Source organism: Betta splendens, chromosome 1 (assembly GCF_900634795.4).
Source record: "Betta splendens chromosome 1, fBetSpl5.4, whole genome shotgun sequence".
NCBI classification, from domain to species: domain Eukaryota; kingdom Metazoa; phylum Chordata; class Actinopteri; order Anabantiformes; family Osphronemidae; genus Betta; species Betta splendens.
The window spans coordinates 5,080,392-5,108,289 of record NC_040881.3 but is presented as its reverse complement, the minus strand read 5'-3'; the positions used below and the strand labels follow the sequence as shown (position 1 = coordinate 5,108,289).

The following is a 27,898-nucleotide window of genomic DNA, read 5'->3' as shown; positions in this document are numbered from 1 at the left end:
TGTGTTTGATTTGATGCCCCCCGTTAGACATTTTCCCCTGACAGAAGCACCGCGCTTCATTAAGGGCAACATATATTCTATAATTTGCAATCAAAATGTAGGTTTAGAAAAGTACAAATGCATCTTTCCGTACATTTGATAAACAATTATTTTCATATAGAACTTTCTAGTAATTTCATATATCAACCAAAGCTGTTTGTAGACTGATCTAAAAACAACAGTAGTGTTAGTAACTGAAACCAAATTGAAACACAAATAAATTCAACAATCAAACATCACTCCACTTAAAATATTTTATTGATAAACATAGACTTGCTATAAAAGACAATGAACTGAGCCTTCTTAGCATTCCTCTGAGCGATGAAGACGCTGTTACTCTCCAGACCGAGGCAATGACACAGAGCAGAGGAGTTCAGCTCAAACTCCGGGGAGGCAACACTTGTGACAAAGGCAGACATGGAGAGATTTCTGGATTTAACCTAATATAATATGTGAAATATCAAACAGGAAAGCAGCAAATCACTTTGCGTAGGTGGTTTAGCTCATGATGGAGGAAAAAGCAGGTGATTGAGAGAGGCCCGTTTCATTTCTTTGCTGGTATGGAACTGTGCTTCAAGTCAAATCACACACTGCATACATACACATGTTGGACATGCATTTTTTCATACACACATAACACACTCATTACAAACACACACACAATGTGCCAAGACTCTGTTCTGTGTGGGTGTGAACTAATCCTGCACGTACACAAGCCCTCGCATTCATTACATAAGGCACTGATTCAGATGCAGTTAGTCTGTGAGAATAAACTAAATGGCTAAAATATCTTAAAGAGAAAATACTTCTAAATCTAAATATTATTACCAAACAACATGCATTTTCATTCCTGTATAATGAACTATAAAGGAAAAAAACCTGTTTACTTTTTGAGATGCAGAAATATTTTAAAAATAGCATGATGTACAACAAGACTTGAAAAGATAACTTATGTCAAACATTTACTATCTACTAGACTAACATTCACAAAAATTTATTTATGTCCTTCCTTCATGCAAAACTGTAAACACAAAATAAATGACAAGGTATGATGAGTAAGGCATTATAATGGTCAAGCTACTTCAGGGCATCCATCCCACACCAATTCACGGCACACTCCAAAGAGAGTAGAGTCACATGATCAGTGCAGAAGCAGGGATTATTAAATCAACGTGTTAAGCTCATAGCATAATGTTAGGCTTGCTTCAGAACAGGTTCTTATTGTCGACAGTGAAGGATGTGCAAAAACTTAAACACAAATTTCTTGATTACGCCCATGCTACACATATTGAAAAGAAGTGTATACATGTGAGTAGTTAAGAAGATTGTATTGTATACGCATGATGCTGTGTCATTTAGTCCACACGTTATTTAAAATGTTCATAAAGCTGTTTGTGCTTTGCAGGAAAACAGAAGCATGATTCCCAGACTGTTCCAGAGAGTGAACATTGACGTTCTTGAAATCGGTTTCTGTCCAATCACTGACTTTGACAGTGATTGATTCCAGTTGAAGTACAGGTCATCATAGAGTGGTGGGCTGCCCCCTGCCTGCACACAAACACAATATAACAATAGGAAATAAGTCCACAAGTCATTACGTCTGCGCTTCTCATTTACTGACATGAGTAGAGCAGGTGCTGACAAACAGAAATGGTTCAAATGAAACCTGCATGGCACGCAACGTTTGTCTGACGTTCCTTTGGACAGAACCATGTTATTAGACACTTTGAGTAAAAAGAGTTTGCAGTCAATTTGGCTAATGCCTTTAATCCTGATTAATAGCAGTACTAGTTAGCTTCTGTAGGTCAGGGGAATTCAAATAATTAGTAAAAATGGGCGTGTGAGGAATGTGGCTACTGTACACTGTCACTGTGTGTGTGTGTGTGTGTGTGTGTGTGTGTGTGTGTGTGTGTGTGTGTGTGTGTGTGTGTGTGTGTGTGTGTGTGTGGTGTGCGCTTACCCCGAGATGCAATGTAGCACTCATGACAGCTTAGCAGCCCATTACGAATCCTCACGTCAGTTCCTGCAGTTGCGTCACCAAGCTGCCCATCACACACTCCACACTGAGGAGAGACAAAACGCTGACAACCACTATACAGACACAATATCCCTGTCTAATATGTTCTACAGAACACTTAATATGGCAATACAAAGACTAAAGGTAAATACTGACTGTGTTTTGTTTTACATATTGAAGTAAAATATATATATTATTTACTAGTTTCTGTGCACATGCGCACTACAATCTGTACCTTGAAACAGTGTACGTGGAAAAAGAGACCCAGTGTGTCGATAATCATGGCAGCTCCTTTCCCCAGAGGTTGAGAGCAACCAGAACAAAGCCTCTTCCCACTAACACACCTGTGAATCAAACATTTACATGCATATGACATAACATTAGCTTCAGGTTCTACTGGAAGGAACCTTGGTGTCATCTTTGACCAGGATCTCTCCTTTACATCATATGAAAACCTAACTGTTCCACCACAATGCTACATGTGACTAACTCTATCTATTCTTCTCCAGTAGCTGTGCTTCTCTATAAAATAAACCAAATTGAAATGATTCTAACGACAGTTCTGACAAGTTCAAGTCTGTCAAGTCCTCTTCTGTGTCAGTGCAGACTAATGTGTACACATTTCAGTACCTGCTGGGTGAAGGAGGCTGTGGTAACGATGAGGAGGACTGCTGCTTGTCTGATACCACATCATAGGATCCAGACCTGTGCTCGAAAAGCAGAATTGCACCAGTTACTAACAGTAATACAAATAACAAATTCACATAAATTAGTGTTCAAAATGTGGCAAACACCCCGAGACATAAATACACTCACACGCAGCATTAGCACACACCTTTTAACAGCTTGGGCCTGGTTTAGTTGGGAGTTTCGGTCCAAGGAGGACGTTTTCCACAGCTCCTGTTTCTTTGACGGCTCACTATCACGTGCAGAATCTATAGAAATGCATCACGATATTGCATGAAGCGAAACAACTGTGTCCAGCGCTGAACACGAGGGCGTATCTTCGCATGACACTCACCCTGGAAAAAGTGCAGCTTGGACGCGTGCTGATCCTCGCTCCCCATGGAGATTCTTTGGCTGCTTTGCTGCGGTGGAAGGTTCCTTTTCTCTGCACTGATGTTTTCTGGAGCTGCTGAATTCATCTCTGCTTGGCCCGGCGGCTGGATCAACAAGCCCGTAGGACTGAGGGGCGTTACAGTCTCCTCTAGAATACGTCTCTCCTGGAGGAAGTACAAGCAAAACAAACACATAAAGACAATGACAAGACCCGCACACACCAGGAAACAGCCCGTTTTATTTTTAGTGTGTCTGTGTGAGTTTTAGTGCCTCTTCGTTGTGTTTCCTCTCCTCCTCCTCCACCTCCAGCTGGGCTTTCTCCCACTCCTTCTTCAGTTTCTCTTGTTCTTTCTGATACTGCTCCTGCAGAGACACAGTGTATAAGCTGATCACCGCACTCCCACATATGACACGCAACCAGTGCAGCTTGTGTCTTCTGTTGACGGAGCCATGCACGTGCACGCTATTCCACCGGGGTACCTGTAGGAGGCGCTCCTGCTCCTGCTGCCACCTTTCCAGGCGTTTACGCTCCTCATTGGGGTCCCAGACCCAGTGATTTACACGTTTAGCCAAGTTCAACATGGGGGTTTCAATCTACCCAGACCCGGCAACAAACCACGCGCACAAGGACACACACGCACATGTATACACACCAAAAGGACAGAAAGAGAGGAAAGTCTGAGCACAGCAGAGACAAAGGGTCAGGACAGGGTCAAATTCAAGAATGGAGGAGGAAACGGAAAAGACAAAATGGAGCTGCTCAAAGATACTCACAGAAACACTGCTCTCCTCCAGTCCTTCTGTGGGACAGAGGTGAAGACAGTAAAATGAACAACGGTAGTTGCAGTGGATGGCGCGGTGCAGTGTTTAGTACACCTAACGTGAGGTCGTGTGGTGTAAAGCAGATTTACCCATGACAGTGGGAGGATGTTCCTGCTCGCTGCTGTCTGTCGCTGGCTGAGCCACCTTCTCCTCTGCTGGTTGCCCAAACGAGGCTGTGGTGCCGTTCACCTGAAGGTTGAATATTCAATGAAATGAAAAAAACATTTACTGCAAACCAGCTCACCGTGAACTGATGCACTACACAGAGAAAAACTCCTCGCTGGTCCCATTATGTGCATTCTGTAGAACATTTACGGAGCACGACAACTTGGAATGTCGCAGCAAACTTAGTGAAAATCACTGCTGATTATTCCTTCAGAACACAGCACAGGATTTAAATGTTTATGTGCTTGTGCGGAGCTTCCAGGCAGTCGCTGCTTTCAGCTTATGTAAATGTAATAGTAAAATCAACCTGAGAGACTGGAAGCTCGTTTTACATACTGTACATAGATCAGTCAGGACTAAAAACAACTCCACAGAGTCATTCAAGTCATATTCATGTCCACAATTGTTAAATATTTATTCCCTTTAAACAATAGTCAGTAATGTGGCAGTAAAAAAGAAGAAAACTGGTTTGTATCTAACTCCGTCCCATTTCTATCCCCTCACACCAGTCGGTCGAGGCAGCTGGTCGCCCACATACAGTCTGGTTTTACTGGAGGTTTATCCTCTATAAAGTTGGAGCTTTTTTCTCTGCTGCCTTCAAAATTTAAATGACAATTTATTCACTGGATATAAATAAAAGGGAAGTGAAATATTACCTGTTCATTGTTCTGGATATCTGGATGAAAAGGCTCCACCAGAGTCTGCGTGAGTTCTGTGACGATGGTGGTTGTGATGACACAGTTTCGGCCTCCAATCAGGGAGCTGATGGCGGAGCCTGAAGACGAGCTTGGTTTCTCTGTCGGTGGTGCTGATGGCTGATGGCTAGTCTCCGTTTTTATCTCTGTCTCCCCAGGTGGAACATTGTTTTGCGTCTGTTTCTGTGTAACGTCTTTCTCCATCTGTTTGGGTGTGAGGTCTTTCTCGGAGTGTTTGGGGGCAATGTCTTTAATCTCCTGAGGTAAATGCTGAGAAGACGCAGGTGTGGAAGTGTCCGCTGGTTCTCCGTTTACTCGCACTAAACCGTCCATCTGAGTGGGACACAAAGATCAGGTTATGGTTACAGATGATGGGACACAAATGTGTGTCCACTTTACACATACGGTCAAGTTTTGGCGATCACAGGGAGCTGATTAAAACATGAAGTACATATGAATATTTGTATTTGCTTAAAGAAAATAAACAAGGCAGGAAATGACAGATTTGTCATTTGAGTTGGGTCATGAACACAGCATGTGGTACAGCAACATGAGAACTTGTCTGAAGGAGTTGATCAGTAGCGCTGGGTAAGAGGAACTCCTTCATTTTAAGCATTTTAAGAAACACAGCGAAGGCGAGGTCAGCAGATGGGCCTGACATGGAGCTCTCACCTTCACAGGCTTGTGTCCAGGCTGTGCGTTCTTGGGCTGGCAGTAGGGCTTGGCTGCCAGCAGGGGGACAGGCCTGGGGGGCACACACGGAGGGGAGGGGGAGGGGAGGGTCTGAACCGGCTGAGTTGTGTGAGGCTGCACTGGTCTCCTCTGAGGTGGAGCGTGGTTGGTTTCAGTCGGAGCACCTCCTGAGATCAGTTCTGCTGGAGGTCTGCTAGTGTGTTTGGCCTGAACTTCATTAAGCTCTAACGTTTGAGGCGGTTTATTATCCGACTTTGTGACTGTGGAGAGAAGGCTGTCGGGTGCTGGGGAGCCGGGGGCCTCAGCGTCACCTGCCTTCACCTGTCGCTCCTCTAACGTAGCAGCTGGTTCTGATTTGTGTTGAGGGTCAGATGTTTCAGAGTCCGTCATTGGTGATGAGGGCTTGTGCTCCTCGTTCGACTGATTTAGGTCTGGTCGAGGTGTGGAGGTGGCCCTCGGCAGTTTCAGGCTGTCCAGAATGGCGTCGCTGATGGTGAAGCGAAGAGCGTAGCGCTGCAGGACCATGGCTGCCTCCTCTGGAGTGGCTGCATTCCTGTAGGCTTCACACAACTCCTCCTCTCTGCGCTCCCTGGAAAAGAGGAGTAGAAACGAAGCATCAACACCATGTTCATTCAAACGCCTGCTTTCTGTTAAAAGTCGTGTACAACAGTGAAACACACTTACTTCTCCTCCACAATCTCTTTGTAGGTCTTAATGCTCTTCCTCTTCCCGTCAGGTCCCTTCATCCTTTTCTCTATCCTCTTCCTCTCTTCCTCCTTCCTGATCAGCTCCTGGGACGTGCTGCGGCGGCGGTTCTTCCAGCGGGCCAGGTCCTGTCACAGGTTGTCATTGTCACATTAATTGGTCTCTAAGCATTATCCACAGTTATTATGAAGTTGTGCTTCTCTCACATTTTGCCAGTGGTCCTCGTCCTCCAGGAAGCTGTTGTACTGTTCGTGCATGCGCTCGTACCGTGATTGGCTCAGTTGCGGCATGTGTCCCACCTCCTCCTCGTTAAGCATGTCCCCCAGGCTCACACTCCTTTAATGGAAAACGCACAATTACATTATCCACATATTCACTTAATAATTAATTCTCTTACTCTTAATTTATTTAACCACTTTTTGGTTTATTAGATTATTGGCTTGAACTTGAATAAGTGATTAAAAAGGAGCAAAACATAAGAACATGCCCCTTCACAAGTACAAGAAAGATAAAATGAAGACATCTGCCACTAATTACAACCTCACTCTGCTAACACAGCAGGACATACACAACACACTTTGTTCCACCACACATACATATTACTGTGGGTTTTATATGAGTTGTGTATGTGTTGCTCCACAAAGCAGTTACTTTAACTAGCAGCAGAGCAAACTAACTGACAAGCCAGACACATTCCTTAACCTCATAAACAGTCAGTTAGTAAAATTAATTATATTTAAATTAAACAAACAAAAAATGGCATGACACAATTCAGTGGTGGAAAGTAAAATATGGAGAAATATTTATCGAAATGCTTTGGTGATTAGAATCAATTTATATAATATACAATACTACATGACGATTACTGTTTGACAACAAAGGAAATCTTCTGAGTATTTCTTCCACCACTGACAAAAGCACAACTTAAAGCAGTCTACAACCATTAGAACAATGCTGGTGTTACTGTGCATCCTCTTACAATGCACAGTAGTTGGTTAGTGTGTTAAAATCTACGTTGCACAGCATGTATGTATTGTTTATTGCATATATTCATGCAAAGGGCTCACAAAGTTCACGCTGGAACTTAACTTACTCTGTGTCCTCAGACATAAAAGTAACTCGCCGGCTCATCCTAAAACAATAGCAGGGTAAAATGAATGAGAGAGAAGAGCAGGTGAGGGAACGGAAGCACAGTAAAATGCAGCAGGTCTATGGAGTCGTGTGCCATTGAAAAGCAGCCATCAATGCTGTGAGAAACTGCGGTCGACTAAACATTTGGTTCATGTTCGCCTCTGTTCACTGCTTTACAAAATATGTGGCGTAAATACAGACGGAGTGGAGGCAAATCTGAAGATGGAAGTGTGGGCATGCGAAGGAGGTTCAGGAGGCATCTCACATCATGGGAGGGAGCTCATCTTCCAGCAGCCAGAAGGGTTTCTTTGCCGCTTGCTCATTCACATCCCTCTTTCTCTCTTCCACACATTCTTCAACCTTATCCTCGGAACGCTGTCTTTCCAAGTCTGCCTCCACTTTGCAGACTGGGACAGCAGGGCTGAGTGAAGGTGGGAGTGGTGAAGGAGAAGGTGGTTCAGCCACAGTGACTGGTTCCTTGGGGATTTTCACGTCTCCTTCCTGTTTTCCTCCCACCACTGCCCGTTCTCCGGTCTGCCCTTCACACCTGCTGCTGTTTGGGGCTTTGGAGGACGGGCTTTGAGGTTCTGCTGCCACGGTGACAGTGCTGCTAAAATTCAGTGACAAGGCCAAGATTATGAACAACCACCTTAAGCTTCTAGAGCATTCTAGATGAGGAAAAACAACATGGAAATCTGGTAGTCCCATTCTCAAACTGAGAGCACACTCTTTACAGGACAGGCATAAAGCCACATAGTGCTGTGAGTTCAATGATAGGCCAGAAACGGCTGAAAGCGACTGATCAACCAAAGCCAAAGTTAAATCGCATCAGCATATGGAAAGCCCAGATAAATCCAAACCAAGCAAAAGGCCAAGCCCCTTGGGAGGCGGATGCAAGAGTGTGACGACTACAGCAAGACAGTTGTTCAACCAGCTGTTTAAAAAACAAACCACGCCAGGCATCCAGATGCAGGGATCCACAACACAGATCAACTGGCCATAGAAGCTGAAATGGAGATAATGTCTCCACCAGTAAAATGTTAAGTGTTAGTTGTTCTTGACTCACAGACGCCGTATGCTGTAGTCTTCAAATACCTGCCACTGGCCACGTTCCCTGTGGATTTAGGGCTTCTGTGGATCTGCTTCATTGCAGACACTGGGCTGATGTTATATTTGACCGATCCCGGCATGGGAAGGAACTGATTGAAGGACTGATTAGCTCTGGCTACAACGGGTGCTTGAAAGGCTCCAGTCCTGCGAGCCATCATGTCGTCCTTCTCCAGGTCCGGCACGGGCTCGTTCTCACCGCACGCACCGTCGTCCTCATCGCGTTCACGTTCGCTGTGGGGCGCGGATCGAATCACCGCTGCGTCCGGATGTGGCTGAGCCGCTTCCGCTTTAGGGCAAACACTCCTATAATTGAAATCACATCAAGCTGGAGGTCTCTTTGTGACTGCAAACCACACCAAGCATGTTAGTGTCCTCTCCACACTGTTAGGCCACAGTCCAACACATTTCTCCCACCTGACGGTCAGTTTCTTGCTCCCGTCTGCCTGCGCTTCCCTCTTGCTTTTTGGGGCAGCATCAGCCATGTCCTCTCCTTGTGTGCAGCGTTTGAGGCCGGGCAGAGGCAGGAAACGGTTGTAGGACACTGTCACGTTCTGCTTGTTAAAAGCACCGGTCCTCCTCGCCATCATGTCATCCTTCCGAAGATCTGGGATCCTCTCCTCCTCTTCGTCGTCCTCCTCCTCTGTTCTCTGTTCGTACTGAGCCAGGCCTGCGTCTAGCTCAGCGGGGGTGGAGGGGGTCCAGGGTGTGCGGGGAGCCGGGGGAATTGCAGGGTGACAGGGGTCGGCTCCGTCTACCTGGCTGTGAGAGCGTCAGACGAAGCTCAAACCGCAGCACAAAACTGGCAACGTGGTGTTTTCAGGTGGAACTGATTACAATCCATTCCAGGGAGGATGAAGCAAAAGCAGAAAAACATGCAAGAGTCACGCAAATCACGAAAACGCCTATGAAGTTGTTGCACTAATGCAAGCTATTCTCCACTAATGCAAGCAACTGGCTTCCAGCTACAGCAGCCTTGCCTCCATTCGGCCTCGTCCGTACCTGCGTTCCCGCTGCGAGAGCCGGGAGCCCAGGCCGACGACGGGCACGGCTACAGCGGCCTTGGAAAGGAGTCGCCGGAGCAACTCCGTCTCCTCCCCCTCACTTGACATGACAGCGTCTACCGGCCGCTCGATCTCAGTCACGCCCCCAAAGGTCACAACCTTGCCGTGATCCCGTCCAGCTTTTGCTGACCTGCTTGAGGCACCGCCGTAGGTTTTCTGCAGACAAGCCTGGCACACAGAGGCTGGACTGGCCTCACTGGAGGTGTAACAGCCTCACAAATGAAGACGCACGGCACCACACACACACACAGACCAGCCGGCAACAGGGCAGGGGGAAAGAAGAGTATCATGAGCAACTAAAGACAAAGGGTCCGACTAAAGACAGAGGAAGGATGCAGTGGAAATGATGAATCAGACAGGAAGTGCGGATGGAGAGAAGAGGGCGAAAGCCTGGGGTTTTGTGCCTAACTCACTTATACACACACGTACTGTACATCCAGCCACAACCATCCACTGTAGGTAGCCACATTTTCCTGCTTACTGCTGCTCCTCTGGGAACACAGGACACTCTTTATCCTATCTAATGACATCAGCGCGGGGAGGGAGGGGAGGACAAAGCCCAAGCAGCGCTCGCAGCCAACAGTCGCCTCTTTTCTTTTCACACACGCAGCCTCGCGCGCACACACCGGCCGGTTCCCGGCTCTGTTTCAATGCCTGTCACAGAAGACTGAAGAGGACTGAAGTGCACAATAATGAGGAGAATAAACAAGCTGATGAGAACACAGGGAGCAGGGAAACAAGGGGAGAAGTGAGACTGTGTCCAGCGGGTACAGCAGGAAACACGGGGTTTAGGCCACAAGGAAATATAGATAAGAAGAAACTAAAGCTTGTTATGGATGAACCTGTTCATCAGAGTTCAGCTGAACATTTATGGTCTAAATTGTCAGAGAACAGTGGAGATGCCACCTGCTTATAGACCTGAGGTCCACTACCATATTCCTGCATCAGTTTGCTTTGTTACACTTTGCAGATCAACCTGCATAAAACTGGAGCCAACACTAGAAGCGAACAACACACGCACACACTCGCTGCACATTATCTTATCAGCCTGGATACGCACGGTCAATGACAAACCACACACTCGATACACAGCAGCAGTGAAGTGCTTTGTACTGCGTGTGTTGGGCACCTGGGTTCCGTCATCCTGAGTCTCCCCCACTTCTGCATGTCTGCGTGGCTCATTGAGGCAGAAACGAAGCGCGTGGCCCCGTCCCTGTGAGCGATGGGCCTACTCTGAGCTCGCCTATGAGCCAAGTCATCTTTCTGCTTGTTAGGCACCGGCCTAAGCTGTCCCTCGTCCTCCTCGCCCTCGTCCTCCTCCTGACGAGGACTAGGCTTCAGGAAGGGGTTGTCTCTGCGTGTAATGATGTCGGGGACCGCCTCCCTCTCGCTGTCCAGTCGAGGAGCCCGTGTAGAGGCATCGCACACACACACACACAACATCAAGTCAAACGTCAAAGTTGAGCACACATCAAGCCACAAGTGATCACAACATTCAAAGAAAGAATCAGAAAAAAGGAAGAATAGTAAGTAAATTAGATGAAATGGGAACAGTAGGACCGCAGACATGCTGTACACACGGCTGACCTGCTCTCCTTCTCCTGCAGCGTCTGCTGTGAGGCTCGCCTGATGCCCTCCCAGCGCTCCTGATCTTTCGTGCTACATACGGGCGGAGGGACGAACTGGTGCACCCTGGGAGCAACGGGGCCACGCTGAGCTCGTCTGGACGCCAGGTCGTCCCTGCGAACGTCCGGCACCTTCTGCGCCTCCGCCTCCTCCTCGGATGAGGAATCCCACGCGGACTTCTGGGAGCTCAGAAAGTCGTTGTCACGGCGAAGGATGATGTTTGGGGACGGCGGCCTCACTTCCTGTTCCTCCGCGGTGGGAGTGCTGGGGCTGGACACGACACAGCGCAGCACTGTCATTCAGGTGACCGAGAGTCCGTGGCGCCATGCTGTGAGCCAGAGGAGTGACGTGCAGCGGTCAGACTCAGGTGACGTGTCCACTGTGAGGTGAGGTGCTTCAGAGAGCAGCGGTTTCCAGCAAACCAGCCCCGAGCCGTGTTAGCTGTGCATCAATGCACGTTAGCGGCACAACAACTCCCCAAACAAACTCTCTACCACAACACCAGCAACAAGCAAGCAGTTAGTTTCCTAGCCAGTCCAGACCAGTACCAGAAACAGTGTGATTAACCCACATCACACCAGACCACAGCTTTACCATCACAAGCATTGATTAGCCACAGAGGCCGCAGATCCCATGCTCATCCTCCCAGACCTGCTGTAGCGAACCGCAGCAGGCAGGACTTTAATCCCGGCCTTCTCCAGCTTCTGGAGCCTACTCCGCTCCAACACTTCCTGGGAAACCTTCTCCTCCTCCTGCTTTGGGGTTTCTCCACAGTTCGGAGGCGCCCAAGTGACGGTCTTGAGAGATTTATGCTGCAGTGCAGTTTTTCTGCTCTGCTCCGAGAGACTGGAGAATGTGCAGTGGCAGGTTGAGATTAGAGACGATGGCAGCTGTCGTGTGTGTGCTTTACCTTTCCTTCCACTATCGCTCCTGCACATTTGAAGTCGTTTTGCAAATGAAAATCATTAGAATCACCGTTATCACATTACCTCCGCTGCTCTCCCTCATCAGCTTGCGGTTTTCGGCGCCCTATGGGGACGTAGGAGCTGGCGTTGGCTCGGTTGGGAAGAAACTGGTTAAATGGGATGGAGCTCTTTGACTCGCTGCTAGCTGTCCGCCTGGCCAGCATGTCGTCCTTGCGCACGTCTGGCTTCCTGCTGTGGGCGTCGGCCTCTGAGTCGCTTACTCGTCCTGTTCAACAGAAGATAAGGCAGTGAGAAACGTCATGTATAATTCTTATATTCCTACCAACACTAAGATGACCTTTCCATGCTTAGCTCTGTGAACTGTAAACTGCTATATGCCACGGCCACTCTGCTGGGACCTGGGAGGAAAATGCTGTAGGTAATGGGTGCACCGCTGGCCTTGGACCAGTAATTGTCTTCACCCCGCTGCACTCATGTTGCCTGTGATTCCCCTGTTATTCCCCTGCCTCCTCCCAACACCCCCAGTTAGACTGATGTATAACAGGCAGAATGTCCATTTCAGTCTGGCCCCGTGTCCAAATCGCTAGTGAGTCCAACTTAGAGCAACAGCTGCTGCATCTGGGGCGCACGCACACACACACACACACACACACACACACTGAGACGTTCAGCTGTTGTCCCCAGCCGGCCTGACTAGTCATGACATACCAAGGTTAAAACGCCAACGTGCTAGAGAACAGCCGTCAGGCTATTTATGGATAGGTGGGTTTGGCTTTCCGTTCTGTGAATATCTTGACATTTTTTTGGAAATATGCATTTGCTCTCTTTCCATGTTTAAGCCGAAATTTATTACAGTACACGCAAGGAAACTGGCTGTAACAGGAAACAGAAAGCCTGAATTCAATAACCAACTGAGGCCTTTATCAGAACCAACCTTCACTGTTGACTCGATTGACCACATCGGGAGACGGGCTGTGCTGTGATCGGGAGCCAAAGGAGTCGAGGCTGCCAAAAGAGGAAGACGTTTTCCAAAGTCCTTATGACTCATGTTAAATATGCCTTCTCTTTGCTTCCCCGTACGAGGTTCTGTACATTTGTGTCAGGGCCCACCTGTCTAGAGAGTTGTCTCGCGTGTGTCGCGGTGGAGAGAGGGACTCACTCCTCTCAGAGTCCCAGCAGTCATAGCCACTGTCTCTGACGCTGCGGTTCTGTGGACTCTCTCCTACGTCCTCAGTCTCCTACAAGCAAAGTTGAACACAACTAGACTTTTATTTGCATGTCTAAACAAAGCGTTGGTGCACAGTGCAACAGTTTGACTGTTTTATGTAGTTAGTTTTTAGTTTCTGCATACTACATACTACACCAGGTGTCAATGGATATCATACCTTGGTGAAATCTATAAATAAAAATGAAAAAAGATGCACAGAGAAACTAGCATTGAAGCAAAGACTCGAGAAAAGTAATCAACATGTATAGAACTGTTCTGAATCTAATCAAAGCTGTAGTTTTCTTTGTGTCTTTTGTTTTGCGTCGCCTTCAGGAAAAACAAATCCATCATCCCCCGCACCTCCACCACACCATTATCTGTGGTTCCATTGTCTGCCCCTCTGTGTTTACTCACCAGCTTCATTTGAGCAAGCAGCCCTTCAAACTCCTTGAGGTTGAGATTAGGCCCACTGTAGGAGGCGCAGCCGCCGGCGGCCTTCCCCAGCCAGAACACCGTGTTGAGCACCTGACGGACACGGATGCATGTTTAGATATGCTAACTACACCGGGTTTGAGGTAAAGGAACAAAAGCGAGGGCAATAAACACTCACATTTTTTAGTTTGCGGTTGCAGTCAGAGTCCCTATTGAGAGAAAAGCATTTGTCATGTGATGTGTTGAAAATATACCTATATAAAAGCACAAAATATGCAGACGACTGTTACTTTAGGTTAGCTCGTATGGAGGTGTCCTGCAGGTCCCCGGGGTCAAATAGCTGGGAGCCCCTGAGGCCCAACTCCTCACAGCCCCTCAGGAAGACAGACAGGTTGTCCTAGCAGGACACAGACAGTCAGGGGTTAAAACCTGTCCAGAGAGAGATTAACGGGGCTGAGCGTCACCTACCAGCCCTGCAATGGGAGTGGGCAGCCTGTTGATCTTCTTCACCAGCCCGGGTTTGATTGCACTCAGTAGCCTACGAGGAAAACACAGTCAAGTCTCATGGATGCTGTTGTTGCTTCAGAAATGAAAGAACCAAAGTAGCTGGATGTGACAGGCTCACTCGCACAACAGGATGCCGTTCTCCAGTGCACTGCGGAAGTCTTTGTCTCCAAAGCTCTTCCCCGTCACAGCCTAGGTAGAGGGGACAGGAAGAGACCCATGTAAATGAGCCCGACTGAAACAATCGCTGCAGCTGCTTGTTCAATCAAATATTTAAGTCTAGAAAATGTCATTAGTCGGTGGAAAACGATAGGAGGTTCAATCAGACGTGATCTGTATGAGTGTTTAAGCAGACTGAGGATCATATTGTTTCAGTGACAAGATACTAATACTAAGATATTTGTATAAATCTGTATCTTTTATATTAGTTTGAATGTGAATATTTCATAGTAAGTAATTAAATCACATCACAGTGTTATTAAAAGCATTAATTTGAAACTTTTTAGGAATTGAGCTTGATCGTCTGCAGATAAACATTTCTCACTGCTGGAATTGTGCCTCACTGTATCTGACAGAGAGACCTGCTGCCACACGGTTCTCCCCTCCCCCCACATTTTTCTCCAGTAGAAACCAAATTAGAACGACGCCAGGCCGGCGACACACTGCACTGTGGCCTCGCTCCATTTTCACCCAAATGCAGCCGCGTGACCGGCGCACCTTGAAAAAGCCACAGCGATAACCTCAATCCCCTGACTCGGACTCGGGTTTGCTCTGATAGCGATGTGCGACCCATGCACCGACCCCCGCACACACACACACACACACACACACACACACACACACACACACACACACACACACACACACTCGCACGCACAGCCTTGTGGAGCTGTTGTGTAACCAGCAGCCAAAGGATGCAACGGAAGGGAAGAGGCGTTGGACCGACTCTGTTTAGATGTTTAATCCAGATTAGCACAGATTACAGTTCGCACCCAGCCTGTTAACTGCAGGCACACGCTCCTTGTCTCTGTTGTTCATTCACATCCACCCAGAAAACAAAAACAGACTTAATCTCAGCCAGTGTTCCCTTTAGCGGCTGAACAGAAAAAGCTGTTTCTTAATTATTTAGGATTTGATCTTAAAGAACATCTGCTGCACATGTGAATACGCACACACGGGGCATCTGCTGTTATGAAAATAGTCTTCTGTTATATAAGTGATGTCCAGGTGTTTCCCATTGGCATGTCTTTTTCACATTGTCTTTGTCATGTCATGTTTTCTAAAGGGGACTCTTTTAAACATTAACACGGCCATGCATAATTTACTCAACACGGCCAGTACAGCGCTGAGAGAGAGACAGGACTGCTATGTTTGTGTTTTGAGTAGGTTGTGTGTGTGGAGGAGGCACAACACTGACACTAGTGGGGGGCGGGATGGTTAACGCAGAGGAGGTGGAGGTGGTGAGTACAGCGTGGAAGCGGTGGCTGCTGGAAGCCATTTTCTAATGTTAAAATGTCAGCACGGTCAAACCGACGTGTTTGTCAAACAGACAAACGTATTGTGTACGTGTGTGTAAAGCAGGCGTCCAAGTCGGCCACGCATCCCATGCCAAAAGGCACAGGGTATTTCAGTGCCAGCGCTGGTAATCTGACTCCCTCCCAGCCCTCGTGGCTCTGCTCAGTCTGGCTGAATGGCAGCAGCAGCCACCATTTAAACCCGGAGGTGGGAGAGTGTGTGGAGGAGAAGATGATGTAGGTCAAAGTACCCGGTGCCTTCACTTTAACAACTGGGAAGTGATGGAAAATGAGAATAGGTTGAAAAGCAGAGGCAGCAAGAGCGATTAAGTACATTATTAGCACAGGCAGAAACATCAAGCGTAGCAAAATACACATGACAAAGCTGTTAAATACGACTATAACTTCATGCTTTAAATCGACAGGTCAAACAAGGCCGTGCACAATTTCTGTGTGTGAATCTTGCTCCTTACTGGGCATCGCTACTTGGTACATGTTAAAGAGATCTTGCCTCTTTGTTCTGAACGTATTGTGCATTGGACATTTTTATTTGTCCACATGGTTTGGGACCAACAGAAATAAAACTTTAGAATACTTTTAATACTGCATTTTTTCAGACTACACTGACAATGTAGCTCTGTATGCAGCCCCAGACGTGACCTTTACAATAATATGTAGATGTTTCACAAAACAGTATTACTAATTAAGCCGATATTTGTTGATTAGTAGAATTAGATTGGACATTAAAAGAGGGAAACTGCAACTGTTCAGTGTTTTTCATGTTTCATTGACTGAACACAATCTATCATTTAATCAATTATTAATCATTAGTTGCACAGTAACACGAGACTCATTATTAGGCGTCTGTTTGCTTCCAGTACAGTCAGGCCTCCAGTGAAATGCATTATCCTGCAAGAATGGATTTTTATTTTGATGCACTGACCCCAGATAAAGGCTGGTGCTGGTGTTTTCATTTGTTTCCTGTATTACATTTCTTTATTATGTTGTAATGTGCTGTAGGCATTTATACACTAATGAGCATCTAACATGCGAAGAAGAGAAGACAACGAAGAGAGAGAGAGACACAAAGTCCCAATCCAGATGTATTGTTTTTGAGGATCAGCTTAATCTGAACTGAAGTAATTAACCAGCGTGAACCAGAGGGTTCAGCAGCTGACAACTGATGAGGATCTGTGAAAAACATCCTTAATTTAATTCCAGGACACAAAATGTGCTAAACAATTTCAAACCTATGCTTTTCTAATGAAATACACAAATAGTGTACTAAAACATGAGTCACAGTTTCTGTATGTTTGCATCTACATTTCAACGTACTTTGCACATCCAGCCATAAATTATCACGCAGGGTTTTCTAATGCTTTAGGAAATACAAGATGACATATTAAGTTTGGTCCCTGGCTTCGACTGTGACTACCGTGTCTTTAAAAACACTCCGAAGTCGCTGAGGCGTGAAAAACCTCGTCTTTGCCAGCAGCGAATCCGTGTCAACATTATTTCACATTCTTTCATACAGCATTTAACGCATAGAAAATCTATCAATCCTCACTCTCACGCTCTGTCCTGTGCAGAAACAGCTGTGCCGTCTGAGACCAGGAGTTAATCTGTCTCAGACAGCTGTGACATCTGGCACACACACACACACACACACACACACACACACACACACACACGCTCAGTCACTCATACCCCTGTCTATTCCCTCTGTGTCTGACCTTAGCTCTCGCTATGTGCTGTACAATAATGACAGTAGAGGTTAAATGCTGTCAAAGCCTGTGCCGGTTTAAACTGTTCAAAGTCCCATTCAGCACCTTTAAAGACAGTGCGTATCAACGTTGGCAGTCTAATCCGAGCCTGTCTCGTCTATAAACAGGTCGTCTGTTTATAAGTCTTGTCTGTGCCAATCTAATTTCCTGCTGGGGACATGTGGTGATATACGGCCCACTGGGGCCGGTGCCCCCTAGAAACAGTGATACCTGAGAGCCTGTCCATGTTACGTTGTCATAGCGACCAGTGTCACTCAACAAGGGTGTGTCCGTAAAGTGTGTGAGCAGCATCATGGTGAACTGATAGGGACGTGTGTATGTGTGAGTGCATACGCTTTGCATACACTGCACACACACACACACACACACACACACACACACCCTGAGCCTAGGGTGACATGGGGAACCCTGAATCATCCCCACCTGTGACCCAGTATAAATACACCACTAGAAATAGATTCAGCCTGACCATTCAGAAAATAATCAGGGAAATTAGGAAACAGGAAGTTGACAAAGTAGGAGGAACTCCCAGTAACATTAGAGGCCATTTAACACGTCTTTGAATGCAGGTTTCTCAGCTGAGTGGATCTTGGAACCTTTGTGGTTTATGACCCATTAAATTAGGAAATCTTAGGAAATCTGAGCCGTCGCTGGTCGTGAACAATGCAGCAGTGAACTAGGCGTGAATATTATCCGCTTCATAACTTAGGTCTCATTTTCACATTTTTGATCCATTATATTTATCATGTGGACCCTTTTTATTGTACATTCTGTAGTCTTTTACTTTGGACTGGTTTGAAGCTTTAAACCCACCATCACATCCTGAACTCACCTAAAACCTCACCTAAGACCCTCAGTGACTGACTTTAAACCCTGATTTTAAGAATATGGGCGCAGCTGGTTTGTGTGCAGCCTCTGAATCCCCTGAATCCCATTCTCTGGTCGTTGTATGGCTTGTTTGGTACCAAACCCACGTTCTATTTGGCAGGTTGCTAGAAAATGGAAGAATATAGGTCATAGCGTAGCTCCACGGGCGAATCGTGATTCACCGCCCCGGCTTATGTGGAGCCGAGCAGATGATGGTGGTGGACGCGGCGGAGCACGAACGATAATCTCATCCGATCAGCGGTCGGGACGGAGCAGCATCTCGTGCGTGAACACTGGCCCGGTTTCATAACCATGGCAACCGGAATCTCCTCGCGCCCGCCGAGGAGGGGGGCGTTCCTCCCGCACGAGCTCCTCGACGCTGACCCGACGGAAACGAGCGGACTCCGTAGGAATACGGTCCAGCTTGTCGCCGAACCCCCGGACGCAGCGCCGAGTCCTCGCGTCGCCGCTGCTGATAATAGGTTTCAGCGAGGGCAGCGCACGTGCGGAAACTTTTCATAAAGAGCAGTTCACAGCAGAGCCGTCGTCCCACACGTTGGCCCCACACCGCGCCGCGTCCCCCGCGCAGGTGACGACGCTCCGGTGAGGCTGCAGGGTTAAGTATTTATATCCCCGGTACCGCTACGCGCCAGCGTGACCCATTTGGACCGTAGCTGCGGGCCCAGAGCCTCTCACTCCACTTACCTCTATCCATTTCTGTGCCTCCTGACAGGCAGGTTCGGGATGGTTCGGCTCCACGGGCTCCGGCTCTTCCCGCGGTGAAGCGTTCGGCGCGTGGCGACCTGCGGCGGGACTGGCCATCTCCGTGAAGGCCGTTCGGCTCCGAGTAACGACCGTGTGATACGTGATATGCCAGACGGCTCCGTTCAGATGCGTGCCGCTGCCCTCCCCCGTTATCCGCCGTCAGCTGCCCCGCAGCGTCACGCGCACCCGCTACGTCGCGCGGCCCGCTCGCTCTCGCCGCGCGCAGCGCCGGACGGGCTCGCTAGAAGTCCGCGGCGACCCGGACGCTGCAACACGAACCGGCCGCTAAAAATAACGCTGCTCGTCCGCAGCCGAACGCCGCCGTTCTCCTCGGCCACCGCCGCTACCGCGCATTTTAGGAGACGTGAACGCGCAGGCAGGAATCTGTGCGGGGGAGGTCGAGTGAGAAAAGCGCAGGAGGGGGGGGGGGACGTCCTGTCACCCCCCATGTCCCCTGAAGCCCCAGGCGGCACCTGATGGGACGACCAGTTAAACGGAGGACTAGTTTTAGTCAAAAACTGAGTGCTCATTTTTAATAAATTGAATACTTGTAGTAAAGCTCAGATGCAGCTGTGAAAGTAGTAGTAGTACAATACTACAGTTCTTTTTTTTTTACCCTTAATAGAAGCAAGACACATTGGTGTAATGGTTGTTTTATTGAATTCTCACAGCTGCTTAACCCACAGAACTACAGCAACATATTAGAAAGTGCAAACTGGTAAAGTATTTCACCACAAGCTAACTAGTCACACTGCACAGGAAGCCAATGTACAGTAGCACTTAACCTGGAGGGGCCCCTTCTGCATCCCAGTTCCAGTGGCACAGTAACCATGTATTTGGGGATTTATGCAAACATTTTCAAAGTGCAAAAACGATTCAACTGTAGCAGTTTCTAAATACTAACAGTAGTCATGTCACATTCATTTTATAACAGTAAATAAAGATAATGCAATTTCTCAAAAAAAAAAAAAAAAGTCAGAACTGAGAAGGTGTCATGCATGTGTCAAACTATGGTCAAAATATTCCTATAGATACATTTGGGCTGTTCTGGGGAACATTAAATGACTTATTAAATCAACCAGAGTGACAAAAGGCATTTGAAGGAAGGAGGAAGGTTTCCTGCCTTTTCCTTTTCACTTGGCACAAAAGGTATTTTAAGTATCTTGAGTGTGTTACAAATGCACGGACATATACACACAAAGACAAACACATGCACACAGCGGCAGTGAGATTTGACCTTGTACAGTTTTTACTGCTAAAGGTGTCACAAAAAGGCTTGTATCAGTTACTGTTGAATCAAAAGGTTTTGTGCATGTGTGCACTAATGCCAAAGAATGATTTGTTCAGGAGACAAGATTACACTACGTGGAAACAATGTGCTTTATAGTGCCTGCAAATTTACTGTATGTGTTCACATGTCATTGTGAGTGTCTAAGGATTGTGTTTGCCTTATAAATCCAGGACACTTTGGCTTCCAGTTTTGGTTTACTGAGATTCTGACTGACAAAGAACAACTGCAGAGAAGCGGAGCTCGCCTTGTGCCCTTTCCACAAATCCACGGCACACTTTGGCTGCGTCCTAAACACAAGGAAGTTAAACATGTTCACGATACTGCAGCACAATTTAGGGTTTTACTACACATCTATTGCCAATCACGATGATGTACATGCATTTGATATTAAAGTCAAAAACAAACAAACTTTTTTTCCCCCAATAACAGCGTAAGTGTAGGCTGTGTATCCCCACCTTTAATGGTTTGATGATATTCCTAGGATTTAAAGTGTCAAACCATCCTTGTATATGAGCAACCAGCAGTATGTATGTATATTTAAATATGCTTGTATATTACCATGTTGACATTTGATATACTTTCAAAACTTTGTTTCATGACATATACTTGCCAAAATAAAGGAATCATCTTTGGTGGCTCCATGGTTCACAGGGCCATTCATTTTTCCATCTGCAAGACAAAATGGATACCGGTACTTATTTCATACCAGCATAAACGGGTCCAGTACTGTATGCACAAAGATGTCTCATCCTACTTACCAAATTCATAAAGTTCTCCATTTACATCAGCAAAGGCAATAAAGTGAAAGTTAACTTTGTCAGCTTCAGGCTGTAAAAGAAAATAAATAAAATAATGTGATTAGTCATAAGCAATTCACAGTAGCCACTGTGAAACAAGCTCAGAGACCAGTACCTCGATTATCAAAAATTCACAGGCAATTTAACAGATTGAAGTCAACAATAGAATCTGAAAATGGAATTCAGTGGACCCCCCCCAATACACAAAGTGTCGGCGACAGTTAGGTTGTTTGCCATTACAGTCAGGTACCTTACCCTGCACTGGCCCTGTGCTGCAATCTCATTGTGGACCTCATGGATTGCCTGGAGGGGGACAAAGCATAAACATAGTTTAATACAATCAAAGCTTGATGAGATTAGTCCTCCTGTAGCTACATAAGCCTAGAATGTATGGAAAATCAACAGCATTTTATAGTAAAAGATTTAGCGGCGTTTGCTGCCATCAAGTGGCTGAAAAAGACTAAGATTATTGTAAAGGATTGTGTTTTGTTTATGGACCATCAACAATAGGAAAAAGTTAGCTCAGTTACATGTTATATGTTGAAACATATTGACACATTTGAAGGATGTGATCGTGCTCTACAAAATTTTACTGAACTTGCAGCAAAAACAAGGTTTTTATACCTTCCCCCCCCTTATATAAAATAATAATAATAATAATAATAATAATAATAATAATAATAATGGGGGGGGGGGTTATCAGTACATTATCTTTTCCAGCTTTGTGTCCAGCTTCATGAATTGATGTTTCACTTAACTATAATGGTGTTACCAAAATGGATGTTTTACCTTGTTGTTTTCCAGATGTTTGGCACGGTCATCAGCAGACATGTTTTCAGTCTCATCTAGAAATTTCTTCAAGATAGAGTCTTCATCTGAAACCACAGCATAAGCTTAATACTTACTGGAAAACGCCTTTCAGAACAAGATACTGGATCATTACGAAATTAAATTTAGGCAGGAGCAACAATAACAGGGCACCCTCTACTTCTGAAGTCAGAAAGAATAGAAACTCATCCAATCATGTTTTTGACAGGAACTGCTGTAGTAAATAAAATATCTGCCTGACATTCAGCTTTAGGAATTGATAAGCTGGTAAACACATGGGTCAAAGGATTTTACCTACCACAACACAGCCAAACGCAGTTTATTTACACATTACTGAACCACTGCATATTTACTCACCAAAAGTCATTTTGCTCTTGTTATTGGCCACTGTATGCAGCAGGGCGATGGTGCCACATGAATTGGACGCAGTCTGCTTCACGAAATAAACAGCAGATTCTGCTGCAGCCTTATCCGCCTGCTGCTGTCTGAAAGACTCGAGCTGCAACAAACACACAGCACAAATTGGCCCATGAGAACGCAATGTGCAGCCAATACTTTTTGCTCATTAACACGGGACACAATTGGAAATGACAGGCATTTTAATAACTCCTCCAGTACAGACTCCAGCGTTAGAATTATCTGCCTTCGCTCCAACTCTCAATCAGGGTGCGACCGATACCAAAAATGTATTAATAACTCTAGTGTAGTGTCGTTACTTTGCATTGAGGCAACATAAGACAAAAGCATCTGCTGATTCATTTCCTTCATCTCATCCCAGTCTTGCAGCTCCTTGCCCTCCCTGCACCTCAGTCTCACCCCACCCCGGCGCCTCCGTATCACTGCCCCCCCCACCTCTCCCTTCCAGGAAGCAGTCGCCACCCCATCGTCGTCTACCTGTTGTGTCAGCGGGAAGAGGAGCATCAGGGCACAGCACGGTTTGGGGACGGCGGTCAGCTGGTCGGCGTCGAGTCCCAGCACGTCAGCGAAGCGCCAGCGACCACCCACGCCCAGCCTGGTCATCATCTGCAGCACACGGGACAAACTTTAGCCCCGCCGCGAGGGGGTCTGTGCGAAGACGCTGCGTGGCGTGGGTCCAGCCGGGCCACGCCCTGCGGACCCAGAAGGATGCCGCTGCTCATTAAAAACACACAAACGCGTCCGCTCGCGACGACGCCCGTTACTCATCCCCACGACGCCGTTCCCAATCCCAGTGACGTAATAATGTGTCTGCCGCGCGGCCTGGCGGCGCCGTGGCCGTCCGCGTAGCCGCCTTTATAACGGGGCTAACGTTAGCGGGAGAACTTACCGACACGTGAGCGGCGCCGTTACCGACACGCCGCCATTACCACGCGCTCGCTGACGTTTGCTACCCACCTTGTTCAGCATCTGAAAGCACATAAACAGAGAGAACGGGTGAGCGTGGAGTCGGCGTGAAGCCGCGTGAAAAGTTCATCGGTGGAGCTATTTGCGCACCTCGGGGTTGATCTCCATCGCGGTCCACTCCATTTTTTATTTATTTTTTTTTTTTTCAACAGTGCTCAGATCGACGCCGCAAGTTGCACACCGTCTTCTCCACTCACTGCTGAGCAGCTGTCAGTTGAAGTTGACGGCGCCAACGCGCCTTATATACCGCGGGTCGTACCATGTGCCGTGAGACGGGGGTGTTCGGCTCGAACAACCGGCCGCGCTCTGATTCTGCTGAGCGACAAATCAGGCGGCTCGACACGCGTTCGGCCTCAGAGGCGCAGGAAGAACGTTTCTATGTGAGGTATGAGGACGATTCTTCACGTTCTTCCTAGGGTCACGGAGAGAGAAGTGTTCTTTCCGAACTGTGGGGTGTGGCGTATTAATCACGCCTTATCAACAATGATGACATGGCTGAAAATGTAAAAACAATAAAAGCCCTGACTGTCATTATTGAAGGTCAGCCAGGCGCACGGAGCACCTTTACTTTCAATTAGGTTCATTCTGCAGGTGAACGTTCGTCTTCCATGCAGTTTTAAATTCTAAAGCTGCGCTTCCATCTGCAATAAGAACAGATTTATTCTGCAAAATGGGGGTTTGTCGAAATGATAAATGTCTGAATGTGTGTTATAGTACTCTGACTGACTGAAAACACTGGGTATTTATTTATTCCAATAAAGAACAAACTGCAAGTAGTTTTTTATAAAACCTTCTGACTACTAGATTTTGTATCAATGTGAACCTTTTCTATATTTATTGTGTAATCTGTTTATCCAGAACAAACCTTTTGCTTATCCCTGTATGTTTCTTCTCACAGGAGAGTAAGATCTTGCCAGGACATGCTTGTTTGTGAACCCGACATGATCATGACTGACAGACTACAGTCGGCCAAAAAGTCCATTCAGCTCATATTGTGGTGATCAATATACCGTAAGAGGGAAAGGTTACTGAACAACATGCTCAACTTTTCACAGGTTGAGAGAATTTCACTTCCTGCAGTTAGTTAGTTAGTTAGTTAGTTAGTTAGTTAGTTAGTCAAAGTGAATATATAAATACAAGGGAGTGATTTATACATTTTGTTCATGGATATTTTGCTTTTTACCGCTGCCTCCACTAGGTGGCAGTATGACAACATAATTTCTAGTTTCTGCAACTGGTACGTTGGTTGCAATATGAGTAATGTTGAACATGTTAGAGGCACCTAAAGTGTTTACTCTATATCTCGAATTTTGAAGTATATGTAGTGCAATTATTGTGTACAAACAGAAAGATTTATCAACAAGGTCCTAATTAGGTTTTGTTTAAAGTTTATAGATGGGACGCCACTGATACTCCTATGAGCTTTCCTTGCAGCTTTTAATAAAACAACAGAATAAACAGAATTGAACAGAATAAAACAACTAGAATCTGACAAACAGATCCGGAACAGACAGCAGGTTCATTACAGGAACCTGAAACATGACCACTTTACTTAATTCTATGCTGCTCCAGGTCTGTTGGCTGTGTAAATAACAAATGGTGTAATAAATGTGTAAATAAATGGTAATGCCTGTCTGATGAAACAGAAACTGCTTCTGTTTGACATCATCCAATATCTAAACCTGCTTATTCTGCGTCACTAATGTCTTTTAATGTATTGCTCCTTTATCAGAGGGGGCACGTGGATCTAATGATGGTGAAATGACACCCACAGCAGAACAGATCCTCCCACATCAGGGGTCAAGCATTGTGTGCATGTGTTTTTTATTCCATGTTTAATCCAACTTCTCCCTCGCTCCTTCTCTCTGTGTTTAGTCTCTTTGTCCAAATCAATCTCTCAATCTGAGTTCAGTTCACCCTTTTTGACTTGGCCTGAAAATTCCACACATGCCAGAGACGGCACAGTGAATCACATTCATAGCGGAAACAATACAAATCAAATCTTTGGATTTCTATTGTTGCATTTGGTCATTTTAATGAGTAGAAGGCCTACATTTATTACTGCCCCAGGAATAAGGGCCAGCTTTGTTCTGCATACGTGACCAGTTGTTACTTGCTAGATCTAATCAGACAAAGAATTCATTAGATAACATGAAAATAATTATTATTTAACATTTAAAGTGACATTTTAACTCTCTGTTGGCTGCCCTCTAATTTCAGTTGCATAATATTGCCTCATGCACAGAATAAATGTATGTACACTTTTCTAAGCTTACTTATTTAAAGCTTATGAAGTCACTCACTAGCTCTCGCTATGAAAGAGAGCAGCAACATTGGGAGAAGGACATTTGTTTGGCTTTTCAGTGTGTGAATAGACTTTCCTGTTGCCTGTCAGCTCAGCGTTAGTGCTGTGCTCTTCACTGACCTCTCTCCAGTGGCCAGCTTCAACAGAAGAGAAACCGTTTGTGCACTACATATGTAGCACCAATCATAAGAATAAGAGTAAGAATAAGAAAACCTTTAATAGTCCCGCAGTGGGGAAATTACCTCTCACAACAGCAGTACAGAAGAGCAAGAATACAGGTACAGAACAGTTTGTGTTGGCACAGTACAAAGCAGTACAGTACAGTTAGAGTGAGTATGAAGTCATTGCAGGGTTATTGCACAGTAATGGGTATAAGATTTGTACCGGTAACAATATACATGATTGTTCACAGATTTACACAAATATTGTGCAGAGCAGGTTGCTATATAAACCACTGATGCAGTGGGTGAGTGACTGTGGTGGGACGTGGTCAACAGTTCTGATTGTACAGTCTGACAGCAGCAGGTAGGAAGGATCTACGATATCTCTCCTTCACACAGCGAGGGTGGATCAGTCTGCTACTGAAGCTGCTCTCCAGAGCAGACAGTGACTCATCCAGTGGGTGAGAGTCCTGGTCCATGACGGATGTCAGTTTAGCCAGGACCCTTCTCTCACCCACCTCCTGCACCGTGTCCAGAGTGCAGCCCAGGACAGAGCTGGACTTTCTGATGATCCTGTCCAGTCTCTTCCTGTCCCTCGCTGTGATGCTGCTGCCCCAGCAGACCACACCGTACAGGATGGCTGATGCCACCACAGAGTCATAGAAGGTCTTCAGGAGTGGCCCCTTCACTCCAAAAGACCGCAGTCTCCTCAGCAGGTAGAGTCTGCTCTGACCCTTCCTGTACAGTGCATCCGTGTTATGAGTCCAGTCCAGTTTATTGTTCAGATGCACTCCCAGGTACTTGTAAGAGTCCACTCTCTCAATGTCCCTTCCCTGGATGTGCATCGGTGGGATGAGAGCAGGCTGCTGTCTGCGGAAATCCACCACCATCTCCTTTGTTTTCCCTACATTGATCAGGAGGTGGTTCCGCTGGCACCAGTCCACAAAGTTCTGAGTGAGTCCTCTGTACTCTGCATCGTCATCATCGGTGATCAGTCCGACGATCGCAGAGTCATCAGAGAACTTCTGCAGAACACAGCTGTCCGTGTTGTGTCTGAAGTCTGACGTGTAGAGGGTGAAAAGGAAGGGGGCCAGTACAGTCCCCTGTGGGGCCCCCACACTGCAGGTCAGAGTGTCAGACACACAGTCCCTGGCTCTCACAAACTGAGGCCTGTTTGTGAGATAGTCCATTATCCACTCCGTCAGATGAAGGTCCACACCAGCCTCCTCCAGTTTGTGTTTCAGAAGCAACGGCTGGATGGTGTTGAAGGCCCTGGAGAAGTCAAAGAACATGATCCTCACAGTGCTGCCGGGCTTCTCTAGGTGGGAAAGGGCTCGATGTAGGAGGAAGATGACGGCGTCGTCTGCTCCTGTGCCGTGTCGGTAGGCGAACTGCAGCGGGTCCAGGTAGGTTCCCACTGCAGAGCGGAGGTGACCCAGGACCAGTCTCTCCAGTGTCTTCATCAGGTGTGATGTCAGAGCCACTGGTCTGAAGCTGCTGGGGTCTTTGGCGTGCGGTGTCTTGGGCACTGGTACCACGCAGGAGGTCTTCCAGAGCTGTGGTACCACCCTCAGCTTGAGGCTCAGGTTGAAGACATGCTCCATAACTTCACACAGTTCGCCTGCACAGGACTTAAGGAGTCTGGAGCTGAAACAAAATAAATAGGAAAATATAGTGAAGCTTTAGCTAAAAGCAGACTGGTGGAGACCAAAACAAGTGTTTCCAAAAATCATAGCCTGCTACTGTTACTAAAAAGTGGCATATAATCTTTAATTTTCATTATTGCTTCCAATAAAATCACACTAATTTCATTTTAAATGTACACCTATATATGGTTTTATGAGTAAGTTGTTCAGAATTACACTCGAATGAAAAAGGAAAAAGTGAGAGTGAATTGTTTATGTAAATTTCGAAATAACAAAATAAATATTTCAAAATACAGCTGAAAAAGCACATCAATACTGTAAAACACCATTTCCCAGCATGCTACGGTTGCTCTTGAGTCTCTGCG

The 27,898-nt window shown here is 46.4% G+C and overlaps 2 protein-coding genes and 1 long non-coding RNA gene across 10 annotated transcripts; 1 reads left to right on the top strand and 2 right to left on the bottom strand.

Moving 5' to 3' along the window:
• Positions 1-279: 279 nt before the first annotated feature.
• Positions 280-19,196, bottom strand: LOC114853051 (LIM and calponin homology domains-containing protein 1). Of its 7 annotated transcripts, XM_055507184.1 has the most exons (31): positions 19,063-19,196; positions 14,314-14,384; positions 14,157-14,226; positions 13,979-14,085; positions 13,867-13,897; positions 13,671-13,781; positions 13,160-13,287; positions 12,984-13,054; positions 12,113-12,314; positions 11,775-11,969; positions 11,085-11,393; positions 10,627-10,887; positions 9,436-9,693; positions 8,851-9,195; positions 8,422-8,739; positions 7,592-7,936; positions 7,289-7,327; positions 6,402-6,531; positions 6,175-6,323; positions 5,470-6,079; positions 4,759-5,130; positions 4,027-4,126; positions 3,890-3,915; positions 3,596-3,709; positions 3,386-3,478; positions 3,078-3,279; positions 2,892-2,991; positions 2,687-2,761; positions 2,292-2,400; positions 2,000-2,102; positions 280-1,587 (listed from the first exon to the last, which is right to left on the bottom strand). In XM_055507184.1, exons 1-31 carry the CDS (start codon positions 19,177-19,179, stop codon positions 1,562-1,564), a joined length of 5,187 nt encoding a protein of 1,728 aa, XP_055363159.1. In that variant the 5' UTR covers positions 19,180-19,196; the 3' UTR covers positions 280-1,561. The 7 variants fall into 7 exon arrangements, with proteins under 7 accessions (XP_055363159.1, XP_055363138.1, XP_055363175.1 ...); XM_055507163.1 differs by having other exon boundaries at positions 3,386-3,709; XM_055507200.1 differs by lacking the exon at positions 3,596-3,709.
• LOC114853076 (uncharacterized) lies at positions 18,551-20,152 on the top strand. The gene is made up of 2 exons (XR_003785498.3): positions 18,551-18,960; positions 19,091-20,152. It is a non-coding gene; the product is annotated as an uncharacterized LOC114853076 (long non-coding RNA).
• uchl1 (ubiquitin carboxyl-terminal esterase L1 (ubiquitin thiolesterase)) lies at positions 19,760-23,646 on the bottom strand. Of its 2 annotated transcripts, none has more exons than XM_055507474.1 (9): positions 23,512-23,646; positions 23,345-23,424; positions 22,933-23,061; positions 22,396-22,537; positions 22,000-22,085; positions 21,466-21,513; positions 21,172-21,241; positions 21,024-21,082; positions 19,760-20,700 (listed from the first exon to the last, which is right to left on the bottom strand). In XM_055507474.1, exons 3-9 carry the CDS (start codon positions 23,059-23,061, stop codon positions 20,608-20,610), a joined length of 627 nt encoding a protein of 208 aa, XP_055363449.1. In that variant the 5' UTR covers positions 23,345-23,424; positions 23,512-23,646; the 3' UTR covers positions 19,760-20,607. The 2 variants fall into 2 exon arrangements, with proteins under 2 accessions (XP_055363449.1, XP_029001804.1); XM_029145971.3 differs by having other exon boundaries at positions 23,413-23,424; positions 23,512-23,601.
• Positions 23,647-27,898: the final 4,252 nt, after the last annotated feature.